Here is a 24,781-nt window from a genome sequence, read left to right on the forward strand (position 1 = left end):
ATTGTAGCAACTATAGGAAATGAAGGTTTGAATTTTGGGAGAACAGGACTGATTGAAAGACTCAAAGAAACACTGAAGGACATAAATAACTCCAGAAGATGGCAGTAATGCAACAATAAGGATGCCAGCTAGCTAAACACTTACTGAAGAAGAAGACACACTGACTTACCTCATGCCTCAAATCGGTTGCGGAGCTGCCTGCATCATCCGCCGACCGAGCCAGGAACCGACGAGCAGAACCGGAGAAAAAAAATGGCGTTCACATTCGCGGCCTTTTGTTATATGCTTGCTCTGCTGCTGACGGCGGCGCTTATCTTCTTCGCTATCTGGCACGTAAGTACACATTTAGACAGTTTTAGACGAGGCGGTTGGCCTGCCGGTCCAATGGGGCTAGTAAAACTGGGTGAAAGAGCGAGGAAGCCCGGCGAAGACCGCGGCTAACGCAAGGCCAGCTTTTGTAGCCACATAGCGGGGACGTTTTTTTTTTACGTAGCTCGCCGCGGTTCTTGGCAACGTCTGAATGGAACGTATCCAAGCAAGCTCCATAGAAACGGCCGCGCGCCCACTGCTTGGTAAACGTTCTGGAACGCGTTCGTTCTAGAATGAATGGCTCACACCCAGCCGTTGGCTATGAGCTAAAGTTAGCCGTTAAAACACAAACACTGTTGTTTTTTTCTACACGTCGTGTTATCATCATACTCTGTTTTCCACTGTTCACCGTCTATTAAACATAGTCTGACAACAGCAAACGCCTCTCATCTTTTCAGACTTGTCAAATAATCAGCGTTTAGTTAGTAGCTAGCCAGCTAGTTAGCAAGCTTAACCGCTAACAGCGCTGCTGTCACCCGTTTTCTGGAGCCTTTACCAATTTCCCGACATGTCACATTTCTTCCGTTTTTCCCGATACTGTTGGTTAGGTTGTTAAAAGTTGAAACATTCACAGTGTAGATTGAAAACTTAAACGTATCGCGACCACGACACAAAATGTCATATCGTTCACGTTACTCATTGATACTTTTGTCACATTTCTACAGTTAAGATGGGATTAAGTTAAGAACATTAGTTGGTCAAGAATATGAGAAGTCAGAACGAAAGTCTCAGTCAGAATAGTAAAAAATGACCATGAACAGGACCTGAAACATTAAACTGAGAAATGTCTTTGGTGTAACTAAGTAGCAGAGTAATAAAACAGGAATTGTTACACAAAATAAAGCCCAGTGTACTAATGTTAGTTAATGAGTAACCTGTCAGGTGACAGTGGTGCTGAAAAAAACACTGAAACATCCGGAAAATGAATATAAGACAATCTAAACACTTCCAAGTATTCTGTGATTCCAGGCTAGCTTCTCAAATATGAGGATTTGCAGCTTTTGTCTGTTTTTATGTACTTGTTAATAAAGTATATTTGGGCTTTGGTCAGTAAGTCAGACAAAACAAGTATTCACCTCGGGCTTTCTGAACTTGTGTTGGGTGTTTTTTCACTATTTTGCTGACATCTTGCACACTAATTCAAACATTTATTAATTTACTCAAAAAAAAATATTGTAGTTGTAGTTGGTTACCATGGAGCATGAGGTGAAAAGACAGTAAAATCAAGGCTGTGTCTGTGTTAACATTTTGTCGAAGGACTGTCATCCCTACAATATTGTCGCAATATCGATATTGAGGTATTTTGTTAAAAACTATCTCGATATTTGATTTTGTCCATATCCCCCAGCCATGGGCAAATATACATAACAATAACAGGGAGAGTTTGCTCTGTCAGTGCTGGAAAAGTGCTGCAGTACTTTTATAAAATATTGCAGAGACAGACTATAATAAAATAAAAGAACGCTGCACTTAAAGATGTTGTTGCTCTTTTTACACTTTGCTAAAATTACCAGTTTATATTGAATTTCCCTCTGTACTTTGTTACATTGTGATCCTCTTATTCCTGCAGATAATAGCATTTGATGAGCTGAAGACTGATTACAAGAATCCTATAGATCAGTGTAACACTTTAAATCCGGTAAGTGACACCTCCGTATCCGACACACCTACCTTGCCTCTATGACTGCATGCTGATCTGCTCTGTTGAAAGATGTTTTATTTACTTTAGGATAACTTTTATCTGCCTATCTGTCTTTCTCGATCATTTCTCTGCACTGTTATGCTAAATAACCTGGCTGTTATGAATTCAGTGATCTTGTCCGCTGTCAAACTCTAATGCATTTTGTTGTTTTGTTTTTCCTAATCTGCTTTTTTTTTTTTTAACACTTTGTTAACGGCAAAAAGACAGTTGAAAAGGTCAAAAAGATTAAAAGAGTCAAAATTGCATTAAAGGTTTGTACCAATCTTTAAAATGCCCGCTCAGTTCAACTCAGTCTGCAGTCTTGTCATTTTGCACGGAGAAGTGTTTGCAAACGTCTTTTCAGTTAACTAATCTCAGAGTTCAGGCTAGAGTTCAGCTCGGGATTAGTCCACATGCCACCTGTGCCTCAAGTTTTTACTGTAATGTAGTAGTTTTTTGTGTTTTTCTTTTTTAATCTTGATTTTTCTTACTTTGGGAGCATTTTTGACTGTTGTAGGTGTCAAGACTATTAGTTGTCCTCTATTCTACAAACCTCAAAGTGCAGCTTTAAGAAATAAGCATTTACTGAAATACTGGATTGTGCTTCTATTGTCATGTTTCTACCTCATCAAACCAATTAAATTGGACTAATTGTGTCTTAAGATGTTTGTAAGCAACTTTTTTTAGACATGCTGTTCATCAGAAGTGGGATAATAATATTCTCTCAGATGAAATATCCAGTGTTATCGACTACTGATAAAGTATAGCTGTTAACTGAAAAGACTTGCAAATGCTCAAAACATGCATGATCTTTATTACGACCTTCCCTTTGTTTGCATATAGTGTTAAAGTTACTTGTACAGTAAATTCACAGTAAACTCAGAAGGTCAGGTGGTAATTTGTCTTGTTGAGTTTGGGACTACAGTAATGTGTCACCAGGTCTACACACTGTCCTGACAAAGCTTTTACGTAACAGTATTCATAGTAATCTTATTAAATCATATCAATATCTCACAGTTCACCCGCAAGATGTAATCGGATCTAGCTTTTTTGAACAGTTGATACTTTGAGCTGGGGATCGTGGCGCAAGGTGATGTCCGATTGGTGTTGGTGGAAATTGATTTAATAGTTTTGAATGGATCTTTTTAATAATTTATATTGCATATCAATCTCACTTTTCTACAAGGTGGAGGCTGCATTTTTGATTCGGCAATTAGCAGAAATAAGCTACTTTACAGTGTTGGCTCTAACTTCATCACCTGTGGTTCGGAGCAGATGGCTGCAGAATCCCAACACTCTCCAGCTCAGCAATATTTGGGACCACTGATTGGTTAGCGATTTCACTAGTAGGAGGAGTCATTTCTTTTTATTTTTTTATTTTTTTGGTTAAAAGCACAGATTCCTCCATCTCTAATCACTCCACAGTACAATCTGCAGTTTTGACCACGGCTAGTCTTTTTGCGTGTGGAACGCTAAGCGCAGTTGGCACATATTTTTTTTTGTGCTGTGAGTTTTATATTTGGCAGAACAGTGCAGGATTTCAACACATTATGGCCCCCCTTTTTCCTGCACCTTCCTCCTCCCACACACACCCCTTACCTCTCCATCTGTGGGCTGTTGGTCGCCCCTACCCCTCCGCCCTCTCTGCTTTTTTTTTTTTTTTTTTTTTTATTTCCTCGAATGCATGGCTTACATGTGGTGCCTCCATCTGCCCCCCTGAACCCCGCACCAGTTCAAACTCTTGTCAACCTGAGGCAGGCTGCTGCATCAACACTGCTAGTGCTCACAGCATGGTCCCTTCTCCAAGTGTGTTGCCCGGTCCGTTTGTCAGGAAGTTGGATGATCTGTAGGTTTGCCCTCACTGCAAAAGAAAATGTTGATGTTGAGATGCACAAACATTCTCCAAAGCAATCTGTGTTTTCCCTTTTTTTTAACTTGTGGTCACACGTAATGATGCATGACATTATAAACAGGTTGGGAAATTAACCTTTTTTATCCACTGTGTCTGGTAGATTCCTAAAACTCTACCAGTCACTCAGATGATTTACCACAGTTATAAGTTGGTGCTAAAGGCTACAAGTGATACATGATTTGGCCGCGTTGCTCACTGTCAGACAGAGGACATCTGAGGGTTGTGCGTAAGCCTCAGCGTGCGAGCTTTGTGAAGGTCGGCCAAACGGGGGTCTTTTTGTCCTCAGCGTTTTATGATTCACGATTTGCAGGTGGCAGGTCTTAATTTTCCACCCTGTTTATTGTGTTACACATTGTGCGTGAAAAAAAGCACTCTTCATGTATTTTTACCTACAAGCACGATGGCCACACTGCACAGAAATTTAAGAACATATATTAAAAAAAAATGCATAGTTAAAATACAAATCTCACTAGATCTCATGATTTGGACTCTGTGGAGCTGAGTCTTTAAATAGCTCATTTTCTCTTTGTAAAAAAAAAAAAAAAAAGGCCTAATTTCCTTTGAGACTTGTCTAACTTTTTTATATTGTAATGTCTCCTGTGAGTTAACTTTTTATTAGCCAACTTAAATTTATTCCATGTGCCTCCACACTTTGGTAACACAGAGTTTTGTGTGGACAGATAAAGAATTTCTCCATACATTAGTTAGTGGATCAGGCTTAAGAGGAGTTAGACTGTGTTAATCTGCTGTATTTGGGTTTTTGACATGTTTCTTCAATATTTCTCTTCACAGCTGGTGCTCCCAGAGTATCTCATCCATTTCTTCTTCTGTGTGATGTTCTTCTGTGCGGCCGAGTGGCTCACCCTCTGTCTCAACTTACCGCTGCTGGCTTATCATGTCTGGAGGTGGGTATCTGACCTGAAAGAAATCATCCTTTCGTTTAAAAACTGCTGTCAGCGGAACTAAAAGCCATCAGTGTTACCTGATTGACTCGATCCACTACTTTTGTTTTACTGTGTTGCAGGTATATGAGCAGACCTGTGATGAGCTGTCCAGGACTCTACGACCCGACAACCATCATGAATGCTGACATCCTGGCGTACTGTCAAAAAGAAGGCTGGTGCAAACTGGCTTTCTACCTTCTGTCATTCTTCTACTATCTCTATGGGTACACAGTTATCTTTATTTCTCTGCCTTTAGTGTTTTGGTTCAATATTTAAAACACCGTAGTCCTAGCTTACGTACTGTACTATCTGTGTACTAATATCGTATTTTCTCGTCTATTCTTAACAGGATGATCTATGTTCTGGTGAGCTCTTAAACCGGGCAGTGAAGGAAAAGGACCTGCATGTACAGTAAGACAGCCAGACACTATGATCTTAGTGCTGGACACAGGACCTGCTGGAGACCACCGTTCAGCAACACAAGACGCCATTTCAAGCGGACAAACTCTCGACCCCACACACAAACACACACGTACACACACACAGCACAGTGTGTCATTTCGGAAACATTTAGCCCGTTTTAAGAGAATATCTCGGCCGCAGTGTGTTCCTCTCATAGCACTATAGTTTCAAAATTTTATGGAAAATACGGACAAACCTGAATGGACAAGCTTTTTTTTTTTTTTTTTTTTTTTTTTTTTTTGCCCCCCTCTTTATATTTTTCATGGTGTGTTGATATTGATGCTTGGAATTTAAATAAAGTTTTGTTTTTTTTCATCTTGGTTCACAACTTTTGAGTGTTTACAAATTAGGTAGACATTTTCAGGTGTGCACTATCTGTGCGAATCTAAGCTGTTTGCTAAACTGCGTTAGCTTTTTTTTTTTTTTCCTGTGAATTAGATTCTGGGCTTTTAACAGCAAATTTATACCTGCCACGTGACTCATTGCCATCACTACAACAAATAGCAATGTGCAAACCAGACTTGTGTTCTTGCTTACAGATATATATATATAAATAAATATATATATGGTCTTCAAATGAACATTTTGGGACATGAACGTACAGAGAGGGCTGAATGGGTAGTTATCACTTAGTGAAGCGTGTTGCACAGGGACAATCATAGTCTGGTTGTCACAGCATCAGTTTTCAAACTATCTGATGTATTGTCTCCATACTTCAGACCTATTTATCATCACACTCAAACCGTGTAACCCTTGTTGTACTGAAACCAATGGCAATATTTGTTTTCTTCAGTGTGAATCCAGAGTAGAAAGCGACGTGTATGTGACCTGTATTTCTGTAGACCCGCTCCCTGCAGCTCTTGTTAAAACTAAAAGGTAGACTCAACAGTACAATAATATATTCAGCATTAGCAAACATCAGTATTTTGTTATTCTCTGCTTTCAATTGAGCTTTGTTAGGAACTTTGCTGATGTGCCATACTGTTGAATGTACCTTTTTTTTTTTTTAATTACTTAACTGTTCAACATGTTTGTCATTGTGCATTTATGTTCATTTCAACACCAAATATTCCAAACAGCGTGAGGAACTCCAGCGTTAATTTATTCAATGTTTTTAATTCTGCTTTTTATGTCTCCGAGATATCAAACACTCCTCACAGTGTCGGCTCATTTCCCAGAATCCAAATCTGGAAAATGATGGAGGTTTTTTTTTGTTTCTTTAGACTCGAGGCCATTAGACAAATTGTTTTTTCAGAAACACTAGAATATTTATTGCCATTTTCAAATGTGTAAATTTTTTCAGGGAAAGGGATGATTATTTGTCACAGGTGAAATTTTTATGTATTAGATCCCATCATATGTCACATCTAAGAAATGAGAACTTGAGTTTATTTGAAACTGAATAAACGTGTCCCACTCTGTTATGGACTGGATGTCATTTCAACTCAATTCTTTTAAATTGATGGAGTGCATGAACAGGCAAAAAATAAATATATTTTACTATTTATGAACAAGATCTATCTCATGGATGGACACAATGACATAAATATATAATCAGTGACCACTTTTTCTATTTCTTGGTGTAAATCTTAAGATCAAAGAGCAGCTATATATGAAATAAATTTGTTCTGTTACAAGAACAGAAGGCATCAAGATGAAAACAGCATTCCTACTGACTTTTTAAAGGCTTCGTCATAATTAGACATGTCAGACTATTTTATACTTTATGATCCAACCAAGAAATCCTGATTAGTTATAACAGCTACGTAATATCAAGGTTTTTTTCAGGATGTGAAACAGTGACGCAGTTAAACTTATTTAAACTATGTTACTTGTGTAACTCTGGTTGTCTGAGTAGCACGAGTGATGTCGAACCAAGTGCTCTGAAAAATAAGGTGAAATGCATGTCAGTCCTTACATATTCGTTTTCTAACGAGACTAATGTTGTTTCCCAAATACTTCATATTAAATATAGGTTTTGAATATGTAGTGTGTTGTTGATGGACATTATTCTCTAACGATACACTTCACCATGAAACTGGAGGACATTAAAACTGTGGATACTGGGAAACAGCTCAGAAAACAACGTATATATATAATTAAAGTTTTGGAAAAACGTTTTGCTGTCTGTTTAGTTGAACTGGCTGAAGCATTCTACAGTTGAAGTTTGACATTCAAGCTTTGTATCATTTCTTGTTGATATCAAACAGTTTAGTGTTGATACTAACAGCATAAAACAGTATTGTTTTAGTTGATAGTAAATACTTTATACAACTAGTCTGTAGTATAGAAATGTCACCTAGCATAAGAGTCTAGAGTCATGCTAACAGCCCTGTGTGTCAGCATGTCACAATGACAATGGACTGATATTAAATAGTATATATAATGTTGAAACATACACCGTCTTAGTTAGTTAACATGCTAACATTTGCTATTAAGCATTAAACTATACATCTGAGGCTGATGGAAATGTCATTACAGGTGTTTGGTCATAAACTATAGTTTTGACCTGATGCTAGAAGAAAAGTCAGAGGATCATCAAAGTCAGTAGGATTCATCCTCTGGGAACCGTGAACATCTGTACAAAATGTCCCAGCAACCATCTGATAGTCGAGATATTTCACTCTGGACCAAAGTGGTGAACTGACCGACTGATATTTGGATCCCTTGAGCCAGTTTACATTCGGTTAATGTACAGAGACACACGGCTGTGTGGACATCAAGGGCTGTATTAGCTGAACACGGCAGTTAAATGTGATAGTATATAAAAGGTGATATGACTGAGCTATTAAACAGAGTGAGAAAGTTCTGGTTTGTAGTGTTTGCAGTAAGAAAAACCAGTAAAATGCATCTCATTGAATATACTGTATCTGTTAAACAAATATCAATATATTACTCCTAAAAGGTTAGTTGACACCTGTCCAGTTTAATTCTAGTAATACTATAAATACAGTACAGATACAGCAGGCGACCTTTCCCCATTGATTTAAATGTTATAAATGCAGCAACATGCTATGAACTCATTTAGCAGCAGGATTTCCTCATCAAGTCTTTTATTCGATTATAATGAGGATGACAGCAAGCAATATATTAGAGTATTCTTTTAAAGTGCAGTCATGAGAGAATACAATTATATCACACATACAATCAGAAAAGAATCACAGCAAATTTGAAGAGATGAATATTTTCATGGCTCATGATTTGAAGAGAAGGAGCGGAGATCACCGAGACACCGATCGCTCTGTACAGACCTCTCGGCTCTCCTGGTAGGCTGCGTATCTTTCCCGAAACTCGTGGAGGAAGTTGTATTGCTGCGGAAAAGAAAAAATCAAGCAGTCAGTTAATGAGAAACTTAAAAACACAAAGCAGTAAATCTATTGAATAGATTGCAAAGATGTTTAAGAGGAACACAGCTGTCGTTTTGAATGTTAACAATAATTACATATTATTTACTTTACTGCTCATTTTCCAAAACACACCATCAGCTTTATTACTGGCATTTCAGCACTGAATCATAATTAATGTCTAGTGGCTTGAAACAAGATTGTGTCTTTATATTTACATTGTCATTACATGGTGATACTGATAAGGGTTTTTTGACAACAGTATATTGGTGGATAGTCTTTTTTTTATTTTTATAGAGGCATAACATAAAGAAACATTTTTGATGAGGATCTCTTAAATTTGGTTATTAAAGAATTGTGACGAATATCTTTACTGAGAAGGAGATTTTGCAGTAAATAAATAAAATGTATTTGCATGTTTTGGTGCTATTTTACCAATTATGAATGACCATAAACATATATTTGGCATATCTTTACTAAAATGTTTTGTTATTTATTGGCCGACATATACGGCAACTGCTAATATCGGCCAATAAGATCGTGAGGCTGATTTATCAGTCAGGCTGTAATTTACATTATCCTTTTTCACAAATACCATGTTTGCTTATTGTTTGTCTTGTGTGGTTTATTTAAAGCATAGTGTAGCACTTGAATGCTTTCTCTCAAAAATAAACGTACCACCATGGAGAAATTTATATAATTACCAAAGAAGTTCTGAGTCTCTGCGTAGTTATTTTACTGAATTTAATGCAAACCAGTTGCACCTGCATGAAAAGAGGAAAATCAATCTATGACACCTTCTTAAACATTAAATTCAAGGACTTTTCAAGGACTTTACAGGCCCAATTTCCTAAAATTCAAGGACCCAACACGGCATAGTTTGAGACACGAATCAATCACAGTTAATTACTGTTACAACACAGAATTGTTATAATGAGAACTAGCAGACTTTACAGAAACTCACAGACTATGTGGTCTCTCGCCTTCTCTAACGCAGCAAAACAATATTCTATTCTTCCACAAAACATATAAATTCAAGCACTTTCAATGACCCATGTATATTTATGTCTATTTTCAAAAACTTACAAGGCCTTGATTTTTTTTTCTCTCAAATTCAAACACTTTCAAGGATGTCAAGAACCCGTGGGAAAAAAAACCACACCAGCATGATTGTCCAGATTCAGAGAAGAAGAAAGAAAACGACTCACCTTCACTGTTTGTATCGCTCCTCCTCCTCTGTGCTCCCGGAGGATTTCGATGGCTTTGTTTGCCGTCATTGTGAAAGAGAGCTGAAGCAGCAGACAGGCGGCGACTGAACGGCAGAGAACACAGAGAGACAGCCGTGTGATCAGAGACGTGAAAGAAAAACCAGTTGAGATGATTTTGTTTGTTTTTTTTAAAAAGGTCAAACTGTTTAACATTTATATTTAGAGAATCAAAGTCAAATATTCTTACTCAATCCAGAGCGTCCCAAGCCTCCGTAACAGCTGAAGGATGGAGGAAAAAAAAGGGAGAAATCTTATCAAATGCATGTTTATAAAGCTGAAAGCAAACACGAGGAATAAAAGTGTTTAAATACCTTTCAAATATTAAAAAAACCCACAAAATCTGATGATGTCACAGAAGGTTTGACAGAATCAATGTCTATTTTCAACCTTTCGTCGTTTGCATGTTCAGGTAGCAGCGATTCCCTGCTTCACATTTACATAACCAAACACACTCACACACCAGTACAACCAGTTTCTTCCTGTTGCCTGGTGAGCAGCTTTGTAAGCTCACTCGGGGATTGAAGAGCCTCTCGGCGGCCTTTCAGCAGCAGTTGAAAGCTTCGCAGACTTTACATGTTCTGGTTTAATCGAGTGACACAAACCAACAACCTTCATTTCATCACACTGGTCTGTTGTTGTCAGCAGCTGCGTTTACTTAAAGCATTTTACTGCTTAAGAGAATAAAAATGCTTCATGTAAACACTTAAACTGTTTAACTGTGACCTAAATCTGTCACATTCAGATACATGGATGATAATTTATCATGTAAACACTCATTGATTACTTTCCATTTCATTTATGCTCCTTTTGTTTGGTTGTAATTTATGAAACATCTCTCTGCCAAACAAAACAAACATCTTGAAATAAGGCATGTTTAATAGTTTGGGTAGAGAAATAGAAGTGTTTCCTTCTGTTTCAGTATTTTAATCTAAGTATTTGTATTATTGCAAGTATAAATATGCTCTGTTAAATTAATAAAACAATGCAACTGGGAAAACAAGGTTCATCCTCTGCAGTGATTGATTTTAACAGTATTATTAGAGTTTCTCATGTTCATGTTTTTGCTGCTTTTTTTGAGGCAAAGCACTGAACCATTGATTTGCCTTTACATGACAACTTGTAAACCTCTTTTGACATCAGTTTGAGACAAGCGCACACTGAGTATTTTATATGTATGAAGCCATTTTTTGCTCCATTTTTTCCAGAACCAAAAGGAAGGTAAACTAGGAAATGTGAAATAATGTCAGTGATTAAAAGTTTCTCTTCATGGTTATGTTTTTTAACACTGATTGAACTTTTTAATAGGTATTTTTTTTATATTAAAGATCCCCTCCAGACAGGTTTTAGGACATATAAAAATCCTCTGCTTGGAATAATAAATTGTCTCAGTCATGTTTTTCCACCAAAAAAATGTTCAGTGACCTTATTAAAAATCCTTAAAAAGGCATCTTCTCCTTCTACCTCATTAAAGATCCAGACTCTATGAATCTATGTCTATGCTATGAATATGCAAATATGTTTCATTTCAAAAGTTAAGCTGCTGGATACAAGATGTCTCCTACTCTCCTAAAAGTCAGTGTTTGTGCACTGGAAGTTTCAAGTTTCCATATCACACTTATGTAAATTGTATACTGGCCCTTGATTGGTCGCAAATGATGCTCGTAGACGTCTTAAACTGAGATTTTCCTTCTTCAGCAGATAAATGTGAAAACAGCCTTCTAGTGTCAAACTCTGCACATACATCATTCTGCACAGCGGAGCTCAAACATCCAACTGAAGGAACAACAATAAGCAAAACACATTTTTGAGTTGAGGGGGACTTTAAATATGTTGCCTGGTCTGCTTTTTTTCCACGTTTTTGTTCTAAATCACAGTCTGAGAGGTCGTTAAACTCACTGGATCACCGTCCTCCTGTTGTTCTCGAGGCTGACCTGCAGCTCCTTGAGGATCTGACAGCACTGCTCCAGCTCAGGAACGTCTCCATCTGGGAAGGGCATGTGGTGAACTGTGAAGCCCCGCTGCTGGTAGACATCCAGCAGGGAGGGAACCCTGTATTTGGCGAGTTCCCCTCTGGTGCAGAAAACAAACACATCCTGCACCCCCTGACTCTGAAGCTCCTCTGTGAATGAGACAATAAAACTTGCAAACAGCTGCTGGCTCACCGTCACTCTCACAAATCTACAGGTACTAGACACTTCTGAAAAGTCAAAACAAAAGATAAGATTAGCTTGAGAGAGTATTTTTAATTTGACCATCATGAAGAAAGTCGCCTTACCAACATCTCTTGGCAGACTCCTGCGGATATCTTTGTATTTGCAACCTGAAATTAGATGAAAGAAACATTTTTTTTTAATGATCGGTCGCAGAAAATTTTACAAATGAAATAAGAACAGTAACATGAAGAATGTAAAATGATAAAACACCACTTTACCTGGTAGCGCACATATCCCAAGAAACTGGGAGGACTCCACTATGGACAGAGGCAACCTTACGGCCAAACAAAATATATAATACATGAACAAAGTGATGCTTGTTTTACATTTTTTCTATTTAAAAACCTCAAAAAAATGACCCTCATAAATCACACAATTTTTAGTCGTCCAAGAAAGAACAGCTGAAACTTACCAAGAAATGTGAAAGGGAGTCAGCTGCTCCTCTCCGACCTCCTCCTCTTCAGATGAGGAGTCAAACTCGCTCGTCCTCATGACTTCAGTCCTCCAGACTGGAAGAAAGTAGGAAGCAGTTAAAGAATAAAACGACAACTCTGTAATCTTATCTCGAGGATCTTTTTAGATAATTTGGACGTATTCCTTCGATGATTTCTGGTCATTTTATTCAGTTTGAAAATCGACAAGCACAAACCCTAAACTTGATTCAAACAGAGGAATCATCACTTTAAATTACATCTACCTTTTTTTCCAAGTTATGTTACTAATATGTATTATATAATAATACAACTACATAGATGGCTAAAAAACAACATAAGCGCAATACTAACATACAACTTTGACAAAAAGGTGGTTTAAAGTCTCTGCAAGTTGATTCCAATACTGTACAGAAATAAACAGAACAATAAATTTGTTAAAAAACAAAGTGCATTGTGTAAAAACAATACAAGGTGTACAATATAATTAGGGCTGCAACTAACGATTTTTTATTATTGATTGATCTGTTGATTATTTTGCTTGGTCAATAAAATGTCTGAAAATGGTGAAAAATGTTGATCACTGTTTCTCAAAGCTGAAGGTGTTATTCAGTTTACTGTCGTAGAGGACTAAAGAAACCAGAAAATATTCACATTTAAGAAGCTGGAAAAAGAGAATTTGGACATTTTTTTCTGAAAACAAGATTAATTTTATGTCCATTGACTAATCGTTGCAGCTCTAAACATGATGCAATTACCATGCAGTAAAAATACTACCTTTGTGAAGCTCATAATGTTCAGTTTTTGTCAAAACTGTCAAGAGAGATTCGACTGTTTTACCACACACGTAATTTCTGAGGCATTTTATTTTGTTTACCTCACAAAAAAGTATTTTTTTTTTGCAGGGATTTTGTTTTGTATTGAATTATATTGTGCAGGTGTTTTTATCTTATTGTGTCCACCTCCTGCATTGTATAGTATAGCATCATGTATTTTGTTCTAAATTGGTGAAAACATGTTAAGCCATGTTAGGTATGGTCCTTTAAACCGGTGGTTCTCAAACTTTTTCATATTAAGGACCCCTAAACTGACAAAACTTAGACCACAGACCCCCATCTGATAACATTTTTGGTTTAAATGTTTTATAACAGAAAGTGTATGAAACCCATGTCCAAAATAATAATACATTTTGTCATTGTGTTGCTTATGGATGGAGTTATAAAGAAAATAAATTATTCCCCTTTTTGCTGGGGACACCCTGGAAGCCCCCCAACGACCCCTCGGGGTCCCCGGACCCCAGTTTGAGAACCACAGCTTTAAATAAGTGTTCAACACGAGGAGCTATGGCTCCACACTAACCAGTAAAATATGAATTAAACATGAAATAGTGAAACACTTTTCAATATTCAAAATGTATTACGATTATTACAATAAAGACAACATATTATGTGACAAAGCATAAATATTATTCTTATTACAGAACCGACGGTAACGTTTCTGCCTGGAGTCGTTTGTATGAACGTTGCTCGTAGAGAAATTGTTGCTAACATTAGCTAGCTTAAGCAAAACGGAGAAGAATGATATTAAATCTTTCTCTAACTGTTACCGGAAAGAAAAGACAGCCGTGTAGTATTACAGACATTCATATAAATGAACAAATATACAGTATATCTGCAGCTTTTTCTTTATTCCTCACCGGTCTCGAACTCCTCCCGTCCGCTGTTTTGACAGCTCCGTCAGCTGCTGCCTCGGTTTGAAAATTCCGTGAGCCCAGCAGCCAATCAGATTCAAGTATTTCCCCTTAACCACGCCCCTTCCAAAACACAACGTACACGCATTTGTGCGCTCGATTTAATTTACCGACTGATCCAGACGGGCGGAGTGAAGACTGCGATGAGTGGCGACAACCCTCAAATGAGACAAACTTTAAAAAAGAGAAATTTTTATCTGTTTTCTTGAGTTTAATGATAGAATTTGTTTATTTAATGATCGTCAATGAATCTGTAGAGTCATATTTCAATCGATATTTTAGAGCTTCTTTTAAAATCAAACGATTGGACTGATAAATAAACAAACATACTTAAAAAACATATAAAACTGCACACATACCACACTATATACCGTACTTTAATATGTTTTTATGCATTATATTGTATTTATTATTAATATTTATACACATATACAGATATTTACATCATATATCGTATACAAATCATAGCTGCTGGTGTTGCATCACCTAATTTCTGGATTTATTTCTCACAAATAATTCATTTATAAAGTCTTATGTATTGTATTGTATATAATGTATCACGCTTTTTAGTGTGATATCTCAGATTTATGTAATTTCTTTCTTTTTTTTATTTATTCTATTATAATAATATAGTAGATCTTTATCTGTTTTCTTACCTTTATCTTATCGATATTTCACGTACATTGGAAATCGCTGGAATTTATCATTTGTAGGAGATCTACAACACTTCCACTGACCTAATTTCACATTTCCATATTAAAAACTATGAGCAGTATTTTAGTGCCATGTGACCTAAATAAAAAAAAAAGCACAAACCGGATCACGTGAAGGTCGATTAATAATAAAATGTACAACAATATCCGAATTACTGTAAATGTCTCTATAATAAAGTTATTTTTCCAGCAGGGCATTTACATGATTCATACTCGACCTGACTTCCTCAGTAGATCACAGAGATGCTGAGTGAGCGTCATGCAGGACATCTGCTGTCAGCACACAGCAACATGAAGCTTCACCGCCTTCAAACACCGCAAATGACTGAAACTGAAAGTTTTAGCACAGAAAGAGAGAAACGGAACATTTTGAGGATTTTATGAATCACTGCATCTTTTCAAATGTCTGGAGTATAAATACTGCAGAGCTGTAGCTGAGGTGAGTTTCCTGTGGCTTTGTTTTTGCCTCATTGCTTGATGTTTTCTGAAGGATTCTTGAACACTTGGACAGCTGAATTATCATTGTGCTTTTAAGCATAATCACTTTTTTTTTTAACTAGATAGTATGTATATCATAGTCTTGCAACCTACACTGAAAATGGGATTTTTTTCATATTTTGATTACACAAAAGTGCTCTAAAATGACCTAAGGAGAGCTATAATTAACCTCTAAAAGAGGGATTTTTATTTGGTTAATTTGCTGTTAAAACATGAGGTTATTGCTTATTTCATAATTTCATATTTTTTGCTGATCCGTGCCTGTCCTTCTGTCAGCAGACTTATAAGGAGGGATCTTGGCTCCTGCAGCCTTTTCCCCTGCAGGGCTGAGCTCTTTGGCTGGCTTGCCACTTCCTTAGCAGAGGGGCTGCTGGCAGGGGCAACATCTGAGCAGGTACTACAAACAAACACGTATACAGACATGAAAGTCTTTATTACAGGTTAAACATGTTATTCTGACTCCTTTGGTTTAAATAGGCTGAGGTAGAAAGAATAAATGATGACAGATTTTGCATTTTTTTTGTGCTTGAAATCATAACTCTTCAGTCAAACCTTATGTAGATGCTAAATTAACACCAGTTTCTTATAATGTTTGTGAGCATTCGGTTAGAAAGAGGTTAAGGATTCACTTTACTGTGAGAAAAACAGGTTGACTTCCCCTGTTTTGTTCCCATTGTGTGTCTGCTGCTACACTATCTGATCTATGTTGGGAGGACACAGGAGAACATGCACCTACACTCTGTTTTTATCTACAGTCTGCCAGCTGACTGACGGCCGGTAATAGTCAAAAAAGGTCATTTAGGCTGCACAGTGTGTGATGAACATTAATCACTGTTGAGTGTTTGCACACAGCTTTGTTTGTGTCTCTCTCTCTGAACAGGTCATGAAGCCTCAAGAGGCCGAGCTTGTCACTGAAATCTCCAAGGTATTCTGTGCTTCCCCCATCAGCTAGAGTTTGTTAAAGAGACAGTTCGCTTTAAATTTCAAGCTCTGACTTCTTGCAAAATCAGCAGCAGATGGAAAATAAATCCAGTCTGAGTGCAGTTTACGAGATCAATGTGTAAAGATACATTCTGTTGTGCATTGTGATAAATAAATCTGATATTTCTGATTAATATATTTCCACCTGGTGTCTCCCTCAGTTACAATGCATGGTCTCGGAGCTGAAGACCGGCTTCACGAGCGCCCTGCTGGAGCTCAGTCAGATCCAACATGGAGACACTTACCTGAGGGAGGAGCTGGAGGAGAACAGGAGGACCTGTCAGAAAAAGGCTTTACGGTTGGAGGCGCTGGTCGAGTCTCTGCGGGTGAGAGTCTGTTAGAGACAAATCAAGTGTGTAAAGTTTAGTTAGACTCCCACGATGATTAAAAGAGGAAGGAAAATTAACCACATACACACATAGGAAGGATTTCTCCCAGGACTGTGCATCATAAACAGATATAACACAGTATTAAATGATGCTTATTTAAACTCATTTGTCATCCTGCAGGAGGAACTTGGTGTGATGCAGTGTCAGGTCTTGCAGCTCTACAGTAACAGACAGAGACCTCGGGAGGATGGAAAGAGCTCCATGTCAAAACAGAGAGAAAGGTAACACAGATATTAACTACAGAGCAGCTCAGATAAGAAGACTAGCTTTGCATTATTAGTTTAAACAAATTGATTCAAAGTCCCAATGATCAGTGGCCTCTCACAGAGCATTTATCTGAAGGTTTATGAGAAATATTACACAGTGAAAAATACAGTGATCGACTTTTCACATTTTACAGGTCAAACACCTAATTGAGAAAATAATATAATCTGATTGTATTGTCGTGATTCATTTATGTCATGATGATGATGATTAAAATACATTCACAGCACTCAAAAACCAGCTGATCTCACCTGGTCAGCAGGTGGAGAAAACACTGTGATTACAGTATGATAATGCATGATACAACATATCTTTGTATGTTAAAAACATGTAATAAATCAGATAAATCAGACATTTTGGCGTCTGTCCACTGTTGTGATGCAGTGATCCAGCCGAGCCGGCCGGGGGACGGAGTCAGTGTAACTGTTCATCTGCTCCTTCGGCCTGCCTGTCTAGAGGAAAACTGCTCCTCCACTGTTTCCTGCAGGGCCTCAAAGCAGGACTGAACGAGGGCACAGGTGAGCTAACACAGAGGTCAACATCATCTGTCAGATTAGTAGAAAAACACATTTTCTGTAGCCAGTTGCTACAGGAAAACACAATTGTGATTTAAGCTGCATGTTACATTTGCTTTCAACTGTACCAAATATCTTTGTATGGTAAAATGTTCAATAACCATTTTAAGGATTGCAAAAAATCCAGTATTAGTTTATTTCCTTGTGCAGTGACAAAACAGCATCACACATCAGGAACAAAACAAGCTTGTGCTGCCATAGGAAACATCTATATTAGGGGATACACAATTTTAAACCTTTTAACCATAAGAAAGCAGACATTTCATGTTACAGGAGCCACTGGAGGTTCAGTGATCCCTCGAAAGCTCTTCAGCTCTTCTGTGAATTTACACATGTTGGTATATGTGGTTTGTTAGTAGGGTTAGGGTCTGTATGTATTTCATGTCTCTACCTCTGTCTGTGTTCATGTCGTGTCGTATTCTGATTCAGTCACATATAAAGCAACAAATATCATATTATACGAATCGCTGTTCATAAAGAAAAGGACAGGTTTGCAGTTTTTTTAGGTCTGTCTTAAAACAACAGTCAGGTGTCCATATGAACATTGAAACAGGTTTTTTTCCCCCTTAATCATTCCTTCATACTGGCCATTAGAAGATTCTTTCATAATGCAATTGTTTTAGGACAGACTTGACTTGACTTTTTTTTTTTTTTTGGAGCAGATGCACGACATCAGGTGGCGATGCAGCTTCTGCATTCTGAGTGGGAGTACGTATCAACCTTAAACCAGCTATACGACAAATACAAGACACCACCGGCCCACCTGATGACTGTAGAACCATAGTAAGTACTAAACAGCTGCCGTCTTTCTTTGTTTACTGTACAAAGAAAGAAAGTTGATTCAAACTGATTTTCCTAGCATGGAAAGTCACAACATGAGGAGAATTTCTGCAACACAGAAGCAGAAATGGAAAAGATCTCTATAAAATGTGAATGTTTTCTCATCTGCAGTGAATACACATCTGTATCTGTACAGTAAAACATCAAAAAAATCTTGTTTTCTGTGTTGTTGTATCCAGTCAGACGTATCTGAAGTTTGTGGAGCAGCTGTTACAGCGACATCTGCTCTTCAGGAACACTCTGCAGGAACGACTATCTGCTGAACACTGGAAATCTCTGGTTGGAGACATCCTGGTGCAGCTTATCGGCCAAAACGATGCAAGTAGATCCTTTTTCTTTCTAAAAAAATGATTCAGGAGATTGCGTTGAACTCCGAGGGTGCTTATAATCACTCTCATTTTCCAGACAGCTTTTTCTGATATGTACCTTGGATACACAACGACCCTGGCATCATTCCTCTCCCTGGAGTTCAACAGATTGAATCATCCCGATAAAAGTCACAAAACACAGGTAATTACAGCGTTAACAGTAATCAGTCATAGTGGACTAGAAACCAAACATGCTGATGGATATTTTCTGTCTGCCATTTACAGAGCGGCCAGATGGAGAGAGAGGAAATGAAACTGCTGTCTCTGCTGTTGGCACCCGTCTCTCGCATCCACAGCTACCTGAGTCACATTCAGGTGAGTCAGCAGAGACGGTGAGTCGAGTCAGTGACACTGCAGGCGAACACTGACCCTAAAGTTGAGCTGAGCGAAGCTAAAGTTGAAACTGCAGCCCAGAATGAGACGTCCAACACCTGAAAAACACAATCAGAAAATAAAAAACGTGAGGATGTTTAAAGAAAAGTGGGGGGAAAGATTAGTAGATTGTTGGAAGGTTTAGAAACGCTTTTAAAGATATTAAACATTAAATACATATATTTAAGTTAACAGATTGTTTAAAGCTGCAACAATAAGTCGATTGATCTGCAACTTTTGATAACTGAATCACCGTTTTAACCATTTTTTAAGCAAAAATGCCAAACATTCAGTGGTTGCAGCTTCTCAAACTTGAGGATTTTAAGCTTTTCTGTGTCATGCATGATAGTAATCTGAATATCTTTGGATTTTAGACTGTTGATCAGACAAAACAGGGTATTTTGAAGACGTCTCTTTGAGCTTTAAGAAATTATAACAGGCATTTTTCTCTATTTTCTGACTTGATTAGTCAAGAGAATAATTGGCAGCCCTACTGAAGACTGGAGATAAACTGAAAATCATTCCTTCCCACTTTAACACTGACTGATTTGCTTATTTCTGCCTCATCTTCCTCCTCTAGAACTTGCTGCAGTGGACAGGTAAAGAGCATCCTGACTGCAGCCTCCTTCTGGGAACCGAGCGAGCACTGAGGGGCGTTTTGTCTCGCTGTCATGTGATCCTGGAGGAAGATGTCCGATGGGAGGAAGCAGAGGGAGCTGGAGGAAGCAGGTGAGAGCATCATCAAAAGGATTAACTGTCTAATCATGAACTGCATGTGTGTGTTTTTTTTTAATCATGTAAAAACACTCAAGTAACATTTATGCCTCAGGAAAACATCAGATTAGGTATTTTTTTCCTTTGAAAAGTAAAATAAATCCAGTACATGGGCTTAAAGGTGATTGTGGGGCAGCTGCTTGTCCCAGTTTGATATGAAATGCCTGTTCTTCTGTGTTTTTGACTAAAGTTCAGAGTTTAAAATATAATTTCTTCTGTGCATGACCAACAGCTGCTCTGACTCAGCAGCCGGAGGATCCTCTGCAAACTGTTGCATGAGGAACCATCATCCCAGAGAGTCTCAGCAGGGCAGAGGGGAGTCAAACCCTGCAGCTCAGAGGTGAGTGTTGCCCTCTGCTGGCTTTAGACAGTACAGCAGGTAGGAAAGAATCTGCAGTCAAAAGACGTAGACAGAAGTGTTACCTCTGTTCTGTATTTAGATGACTGGCACTATTGTCCTCAGAAATACTGCTTTATATGTTATTCCTACATAGATTTTGTTTAAACCTCTACATGTCCAGGGGGAGTTTTGGTGGGAAGACCTTAATCTTTCCGGCAACACTCACATTATTACTTTCAGTAACATCTGCATGCTTTGACTGTCCATCTGAGGCAGTTGGGGTTTAAAGCACCATAAGGACCATAACAGTGTTTTTGCATGTTTTTGTCTGAATTAAAAAAAAATCCATTCCAGGTATCCATAGTGGTGTTGTCCATTCATTTCAGTACAGTGTGAAAATCAATTTGCAGACACTTTGAACTAGTTGAGATTAGTAATCCGTCACTTTTCTCAAAGTTCCAACATCTATCATCTGAAACAGCTGTCACCAGCTGCTAACCAAAGCTAAAAGTTAGGGAAAAAACAATAAAACTTGCAAATTTAGCAACAGTGTTTTGCAGTAAATGGGTAATGCTAAATCTTTTGCTGCATGTGTAGCTCCTGTTCACTCTTCAGTTTCCATCATTCCTGTTGTTGCTGTTCACTTTCATACTCCGTGACCACCAGCATCTTCTTGGTACACAAAAATCAGTTCACTGAACTAAAAGCCCATAAAAAGATGAAAGATGATGAAAATTTTAAAGAGCCCCTTCTGACCTGTTTAAAGACATGAAAATAGTCTAATAATAATTTGTTTAAACTGCATACTGGACCATGATTGGCTCAAACTAGTTGTGATGTCATTAATCATGCTTGTCGGTAGACGTCTTAACGGAGGTTTAAGGATAGCAAAGTGAAACTTTCCTCTTTAGTAGATGATTTTTAAACCGTCTTCTTGTGTCAAACTCTGCACAGTGAAGCTCAAACATCAAGGTGAAGTAACAATAAGAAAAACACATTTTTGAGTGGAGAAGAGGGTTTAGGTCTGAACAGACGGACAAATCAGGCCTTACAGAGTGGATTAGATCTTTTATGTTTCTCAGTAAATGATGTGGTACTTTCTTTTCTCAGATTTTTACAACCTTCATGCTGCTGTCCCTCATTCTACCAGCTGATGTCTCCTGGTACAGTAACCTCCTCTCTCCTCTCCACAGAGACGACCAGCAGGCCGTTAACCTCACTAACGGGATTGACGGCTGTCACTCGATGCGTCTGGAGTGCTGGTCCTGCAGTCCGGTGAGGAGGAAGGGCTGTGGAAGAGACCGGGCGGCGGTCCTGAACCAGCCAGCGCCCTGCGGACACGCTTATTGCTCCCTCCTCACTCCGGAGACTCCAGGATGGGGAGAGAACAGCGACTCAGGCCAGGGCACCTTCAGCCAGCCCACTGGGAAAGGCACCAACGAGCTAGAGGCGCCTCATGCCAACCACAGCCTTGATGACTGCGAGACAGACCAAGACGACACCTCGGCCTTCGACTACTCCTCTGTCACCTCCTGCAGCCCTGATGGCACCCTGCGCAGGGAGACGATGGGCAGCAACAGTGGGGAGGACGAAGAGGAGGACAGCCAGGTGCCGGTGCTTTTGAAGCCCTCATTAAGCCAGCAGCAGCAGCAGCAGCAGTCCAGAGATGCACCCAGAGAGAGGACTGTGTGTCTGAGGTGGCAGATTCCCAGATTAACCCCTCACCCTCATCTGAGAAACCCCGCAGGTCAGTGTGTGGACGGGCCGACGCCGTGCCTCGTCAGCTCCTACGGGAAGAGGCTGGTCAGTGTCAGGAAAGGGTCACCTCCTCTCCATCCGAAAAGTGCCTTCAGGCCCATCTGGGATGACCCGTCCAAACAGGTAATTAAGTTTTTATTACACAAGCGCTGTGTTGTGTAATTATACTGGTCCAGCGTGAGAGGATTCTTGTCTCTGGCTGTCTAAGAGACTGTGGGCAGCTCACACCAATAAAATGCAACAGCCAGAGCCCTAAATCTGATGTGTCCTTAAATATTTATATTGGCATCCAGTTAGTTTTGGAACTGATTACAATATTTCACCCCTTGAAAAGTTTATAAAGCTACACAGCCTTGTTCCCTTGTTAAAAACTCCTTGTAGTCCCGGACTTTAATGTATTTTCATTTCTATTTCAGATGCCACACACACGCAGACATATATACATAATAAATACTAATATACCATCTTATTGTAGAGCTCATGTCCTTCACTGTCTGTGCTGGTGATTAAAGAGACTGAACTTCAGAGAGTCTGCCTATTCCTTCTGACAGAGGGGGATTCAGTTGATGCAACTGGCAACATAAAGCACTCAGCATTCACAGAACCTCTCTGACCTGCTTGAATAATAAAAAAAAAAAGTGCATTTTTGCTTTTAAAGTGTGTCAGACAACAAACCTTCCAAAAAGAGCACATTATCTACTTGTATTAAGGCTGCACAAACCTTTAAATTTATGAATCTGGTGCCCCTAGTGGTAGACCGTCAGAGTAATTTGAAAGATGCTATAATCACATTAAAACTTCTACATATATTAGCTTGTTTTCGTGTACATACGAGGCAGTAACGGGACACATCTGCCAGATTTTAATGGCTCTTGAGATAAAAATGTTCCAAAAATGCCTTATCTAGCAATGTTAAGTAATGCTTTAAAAACCGCAGATTCCTGCATCTGCGCCAAAAACAAATCACTGGCTCATGGTGCAACTTTCCAGTGAAATCTGTTGAGTTGTTTTTTTTTTGGAAATGCTGCCAACTAACAAACAAAAGGGACCAAAATCCTTATTAATGAGCATTGCAGAACATTATGACTCCATCTTCAAATATGATATGATTAGTCTTTCTTAAATCCTTTAATACCATATTTTCTTGCACAGTTTTCTGTTTATTTATACCCTCAAACCTGCTCTGTGTCTCCACATCACCTCATGGATCAGGCTGATTCGGCTCCAGAGAAGGACAACAGACAAGGCTTCGTACCGATCCAAGCTACAGCGAGGCAAAGCTTTCAGAATTTCAACCCGAGCAGAGAAAATCTGAGGTGAGAGCCTTCATGAGAGTGATTTTACCTGTTCCTTACTCTCATTACAGGTATGATTGAAGCAGGAAGCTGTGAGTCACATGATTAAACCTGGATTTGATCGGTTAAATAATCATTTTTTTTGTTTCCTGCTGCTGGTTTCTTCAGACCAGGCCTGGTTCAGCAGCGAGGCGGCCACGCAGCAGTGCAGAACAGCGGAGGATTGTGGGACGACAGCGAGGACAGCGAGGGACCCTGCAGCACTGTTTGACCTCCGCTGTCCCTCCTTGAGAGACCAGAAGACTCTCAGTGGGAAAAAAAACAAACTGTCACACATAAAACTGCAGATACTGTGTTGGGAGTTCTGTGACGGACGGACTCAGAAACAGCAACATAAATGCATGAACGAACAATCGGTGAAACTAAAGCCTGAAAACATGGATTTCTCTTGATTGTCTGTTAAATCTGAATCCGTTTAGCTGTTATATTTCTTCAGGATGACACTTGTAGGATAAATAGATAAAACTAAAAAAGGGGGTTTGTGTTTCAAACAGCAGCAGCAGCAGGAGCACAAGTCTCACAATGACACTGCAGAAAACATCTAATATGAGGAAACATTGGCAAGAAAATGAAGAAATCACACTTTCCTTCTTGATTTCTATTTTTAAAACCCCACTTGAATATGCTTAACCTTATTTACTTGAGCATTCGGAGATGTTTCCTGATATAAGACCAGGATATAGCCATCTGTAGCTTAAGAAAAGTGCTAAATAATAACTTTTATATAACTTAATAGTGATCAGAGCTTTTTTCTTGCTGTAATCATTCCTCCTGTTCATACTGGCCATTAGAAGATCCCTTTATGATGCACTGACAGTGTTAGTGACGGGAGTCAAAATCCACAGTCCAAAAATGTATTTAAAAGTTTATTTCAAGCTGATATGAAGCTTCAGTCGTCCAAATGAGTCAAATCAAGTAGATATCTTTCAACATTACTGTATTTTTAGTGCCAAAGTTCCTCTTTTGGTTGCTATACTTCCACCGCAGCTCAACAGGGAAACACAAATTTGAGGGAATTTTACACTAAAAAGACTAAATGTGGCAGATACCTACATGATATGACTAATCCAGACTGCTGAGGCCTCATATAAGCTTCAAATCAACTTTTAAATGCATTTTTGCACAAAATAACTGTGGACACACTGTGGATTTTGGCCCTCATCACTTACATTGAAAGCAC

General features: G+C 38.7%; 3 protein-coding genes and 1 long non-coding RNA gene across 4 annotated transcripts; 3 read left to right on the forward strand and 1 right to left on the reverse strand.

Moving 5' to 3' along the window:
- Positions 1-151: 151 nt before the first annotated feature.
- On the forward strand, positions 152-6,801 carry cnih1 (cornichon family member 1). The gene is made up of 5 exons (XM_067614092.1): positions 152-333; positions 1,940-2,008; positions 4,755-4,867; positions 4,987-5,130; positions 5,256-6,801. The coding sequence occupies exons 1-5, from the start codon at positions 253-255 to the stop codon at positions 5,281-5,283; spliced, it is 435 nt and encodes a 144-aa protein (XP_067470193.1). The 5' UTR covers positions 152-252; the 3' UTR covers positions 5,284-6,801.
- Positions 6,802-8,404: 1,603 nt separating this feature from the next.
- On the reverse strand, positions 8,405-14,409 carry cdkn3 (cyclin dependent kinase inhibitor 3). The gene is made up of 8 exons (XM_067614699.1): positions 14,321-14,409; positions 12,606-12,702; positions 12,412-12,467; positions 12,256-12,300; positions 11,877-12,099; positions 10,168-10,199; positions 9,921-10,024; positions 8,405-8,679 (listed from the first exon to the last, which is right to left on the reverse strand). The coding sequence occupies exons 2-8, from the start codon at positions 12,683-12,685 to the stop codon at positions 8,590-8,592; spliced, it is 630 nt and encodes a 209-aa protein (XP_067470800.1). The 5' UTR covers positions 12,686-12,702; positions 14,321-14,409; the 3' UTR covers positions 8,405-8,589.
- Positions 14,410-16,734: 2,325 nt separating this feature from the next.
- si:ch211-67f24.7 (rho guanine nucleotide exchange factor 33) lies at positions 16,735-17,345 on the forward strand. Its single transcript, XM_067613916.1, has 2 exons — positions 16,735-16,892; positions 17,076-17,345. Exons 1-2 carry the CDS (start codon positions 16,737-16,739, stop codon positions 17,178-17,180), a joined length of 261 nt encoding a protein of 86 aa, XP_067470017.1. The 5' UTR covers positions 16,735-16,736; the 3' UTR covers positions 17,181-17,345.
- Positions 17,346-22,250: 4,905 nt separating this feature from the next.
- On the forward strand, positions 22,251-24,448 carry LOC137199409 (uncharacterized). Its single transcript, XR_010931781.1, has 3 exons — positions 22,251-22,369; positions 23,459-23,562; positions 23,710-24,448. It is a non-coding gene; the product is annotated as an uncharacterized lncRNA (long non-coding RNA).
- Positions 24,449-24,781: the final 333 nt, after the last annotated feature.

Source organism: Thunnus thynnus, chromosome 16, assembly GCF_963924715.1.
Source record: "Thunnus thynnus chromosome 16, fThuThy2.1, whole genome shotgun sequence".
In the NCBI taxonomy this organism is placed as follows: domain Eukaryota; kingdom Metazoa; phylum Chordata; class Actinopteri; order Scombriformes; family Scombridae; genus Thunnus; species Thunnus thynnus.